Here is a 2,815-nt window from a genome sequence, read left to right on the forward strand (position 1 = left end):
TCATAGCCCAATCTTCTGACAGCATCTGGGAATCCTGGGCTAGTCCTTAGCTACTGACTGCCCCAGAGCCAGCCACTTCTCCGGTCCTGTTTATCTCATCTGCAAAATGGACCTGGAGAAGCGAGAAAGAGACCACGAGAAGCTGATTCCAGAGACTCTTTTTGTTATCTGCAAAATTGGCTTAGCCTCTTTGGCTTCCTTAAGGACGAGCCCACTAGCTGCTCTGCCCATGCCCTCCCACCCTCGCTGTTCTTGAGCTCCACCGCCTTTCCACCGGCCCAAGGGTGCTCGGAGCTGGGACCCGAGGGCGCGCTAAGCCACGCCTCCGGACAAGCCATTGGTTGCTTTTGAACGTTCTGAACCCGCCCTGGGTCCGCCCTTATAAAAGCCTGGCTCCAGCGCTCAGCCCTCTCATTGTACAACCTTCCTCCAACTTCTGCGCTCTCTCCCTGCGCTTCCCTCGTAGGCTCCTCTGCTCCCCTCCGCCTGTCCTCAGGATCATGAAGGTCGCCAGTGGCAGCGCCGCGGCCACCGCGGGCCCCAGCTGCTCGCTGAAGGCCGGCCGGACCGCGGGCGGTGCGGGCGAGGTTGTGCTCGGCTTGTCGGAGCAGAGCGTAGCCATCTCGCGCTGCGCCGGGACGCGCCTGCCGGCCCTGCTGGACGAACAGCAGGTGAACGTCCTGCTCTACGACATGAACGGCTGCTACTCACGTCTCAAGGAACTGGTGCCCACCCTGCCTCAGAACCGCAAAGTGAGCAAGGTGGAGATCCTGCAGCACGTTATCGACTACATCAGGGACCTGCAGCTGGAGCTGAACTCGGAATCCGAAGTCGGGACAGCCGGAGGCCGGGGGCTGCCCGTTCGGGCTCCGCTCAGCACCCTGAATGGCGAGATCAGTGCCTTGGCGGCCGAGGTGAGTGAGGTTGGAGTCGGAACACTACGTTATTCTCCTGTGGATGGGGAAACTAAGGTCATGGGGAGGGGTTAGCAGTATGTCTGCCTTCCATTTCGGGTGCATAGCGATTTAGGGGCCCCCAATAAGAAAAAGGTGGCTCCTTCCTCGTGTCCCTTGGAGTGGAGAAGTGGGAACGCCTCTCCCCCCTTGTCCCTTCCATCCTGTCTCATCCCTTATCTCGCTCTGGTATTCACAGGCGGCATGTGTTCCAGCCGACGATCGCATCTTGTGTCGCTGAAGCGACGCACTGAGGGACCAGATGGACTCCAGCCCTTCAGGAGGCAAGAGGAATAAAGTGCTCTAGGTTCCCCAGGGGAGCCCGGGGAAGGACTACCGCCGCCACCGGACTCTTGGCGGATCTGGCCAGGGGGCTAGAGGGTTGACCAGCGGAGGCTCACCCTCTCTCCACCTTTCAGCACCCAGAGACTTTGGGGAGGGGGTTAACCAACCCCGTGTGTTTCTATTTTTTGAAAAGCAGACATTTTTTTAAATGGTCACATTTCGTGCTTCTCAGATTTCTGAGAAAATGTTTTGTATTGTATATTACAATGATCACTGGCTGAGAATATTGTTTTACAATAGTTCTATGGGGGTGGGCTTTTTGTTGTTATTAAACAAATACTTTAGATAACGTTGCAGTGACTTCTTGGATGGGGGAGGGGCCTGGGGCAGGAGTGACCTCTGACCATCTTCACAGCTGGTGTTGAGAGCGAGGAATTGGAGGGCAACATCTGGACTGCCATTCCTACCGACCTGAATGAGTGTTTCCGGTGTCTTTAATGTCTATTCTTTCCCTCATCCCTGGCCATTTCCCTGTTCTCTGGTGTCATAAAATTAAATCCTCTAGACCTCTAGTAGGGTTTCTCTCAAAGTGGTCTCTGGGCCATCTGGATCACCCAGGGAGATTGTTAAAATGCAGATGGACCTGCTGGGTCGGCCCGCTCTGGGCTGGGGCGTAATCAAGCCATTCAAGTTGGAAAAGCAGGTCACTGGACCATTCACTTCCTTGCCAAGGGCAGGGGTGTGTGTGTGTGTGTCTGTGGATGTGTGATGAGACCGAGTGAGAGGGGCCGCATAGGGTCGTAGCTTGCCTGAAGCAGGACTTGTGTGGCCCTCTCTTCCCTGCTGGGCCACCCATCTCTGGGTGCCAGCAGGCTGCCTTAGGGCTCCTGCCTTGTCCAAGTGGGTGAGGAAATTGGCAGGGCTAGGCTGTGCACAGCTGCAGGGCCACCTGCTCTGGGTCTGAACTCAGCCCCCTCACCCTGGCCTGGCTCTGCTAGCAGATCAACATTTCCCCCGAGGCTAGTGTGGGGGCGAGTCTTGTCCCTAACCCCTGAGAAGGGGAAAGGTTTTACTCAGGTTCTACCTACCTGGACATGGAGCTTTGTGCTCACAAGGGAGTGCACAAATAGCTGAGCTTGCCTGTGTGTGACCTGAGGAACTCTAGGCGACTGGGGCATCTCCCCTGTGCAGGCTTGGGGTCCGGTGGTGTATGCAGGTAGCAAGGCACATGTGAATGGGCACATGGGTTCTGCAGACTAGTGTGTGCCCTCCAGGGCTCTGCTTGGGTGCATTGTGCTCATACCTGCCTGGCTCTGGGTTGGTAGGTAGTGTGTATGTTATGGGCTGTAGAGCCACACTGGGCTCCTTTGTAACTAGATTGCTTGGCATTTCTTTCTAGGCCACTGCGGGTCTAGGGCAACAGTGGGACAGCTGTGTGTAGGCAAACCGTTTCTCAAAAGTACAATTCCCACCTCCCTGGCCAGTTGTGAGTTAGACCTTGGGGACACTGTCCTTTAAGTATCCCTGCCAGGTTAACTCCCATAGAGAAATGGAGTGCCAGAAAAGGCAGAGACCTT

At 56.1% G+C, this 2,815-nt stretch overlaps 1 protein-coding gene across 2 annotated transcripts; it reads left to right on the forward strand.

Annotated features, from left to right (window-relative positions):
- Positions 1 to 309: 309 nt before the first annotated feature.
- On the forward strand, positions 310 to 1,587 carry Id1 (inhibitor of DNA binding 1, HLH protein). Of its 2 annotated transcripts, none has more exons than XM_028887501.2 (2): positions 310 to 916; positions 1,150 to 1,207. In XM_028887501.2, the coding sequence occupies exons 1-2, from the start codon at positions 501 to 503 to the stop codon at positions 1,205 to 1,207; spliced, it is 474 nt and encodes a 157-aa protein (XP_028743334.1). In that variant the 5' UTR covers positions 310 to 500. The 2 variants fall into 2 exon arrangements, with proteins under 2 accessions (XP_028743334.1, XP_028743332.1); XM_028887499.2 differs by having other exon boundaries at positions 390 to 914; positions 1,153 to 1,587.
- The last annotated feature ends 1,228 nt before the right edge of the window (positions 1,588 to 2,815 follow it).

The sequence above is a fragment of the Peromyscus leucopus genome, chromosome 4 (assembly GCF_004664715.2).
Source record: "Peromyscus leucopus breed LL Stock chromosome 4, UCI_PerLeu_2.1, whole genome shotgun sequence".
Lineage (NCBI taxonomy): Eukaryota > Metazoa > Chordata > Mammalia > Rodentia > Cricetidae > Peromyscus > Peromyscus leucopus.

What these genes read in the sequence shown, in the direction of transcription:
- Id1 (XM_028887501.2), top strand. Translation starts at nt 501, where the DNA reads ATGAAGGTCGCCAGTGGCAGCGCCGCGGCCACCGCGGGCCCCAGCTGC. An exon ending in AGTGCCTTGGCGGCCGAGGT is followed by an intron (nt 917 to 1,149) that starts GAGTGAGGTTGG and finishes CTCTGGTATTCA; the next exon opens with CAGGCGGCATGTGTTCCAGC.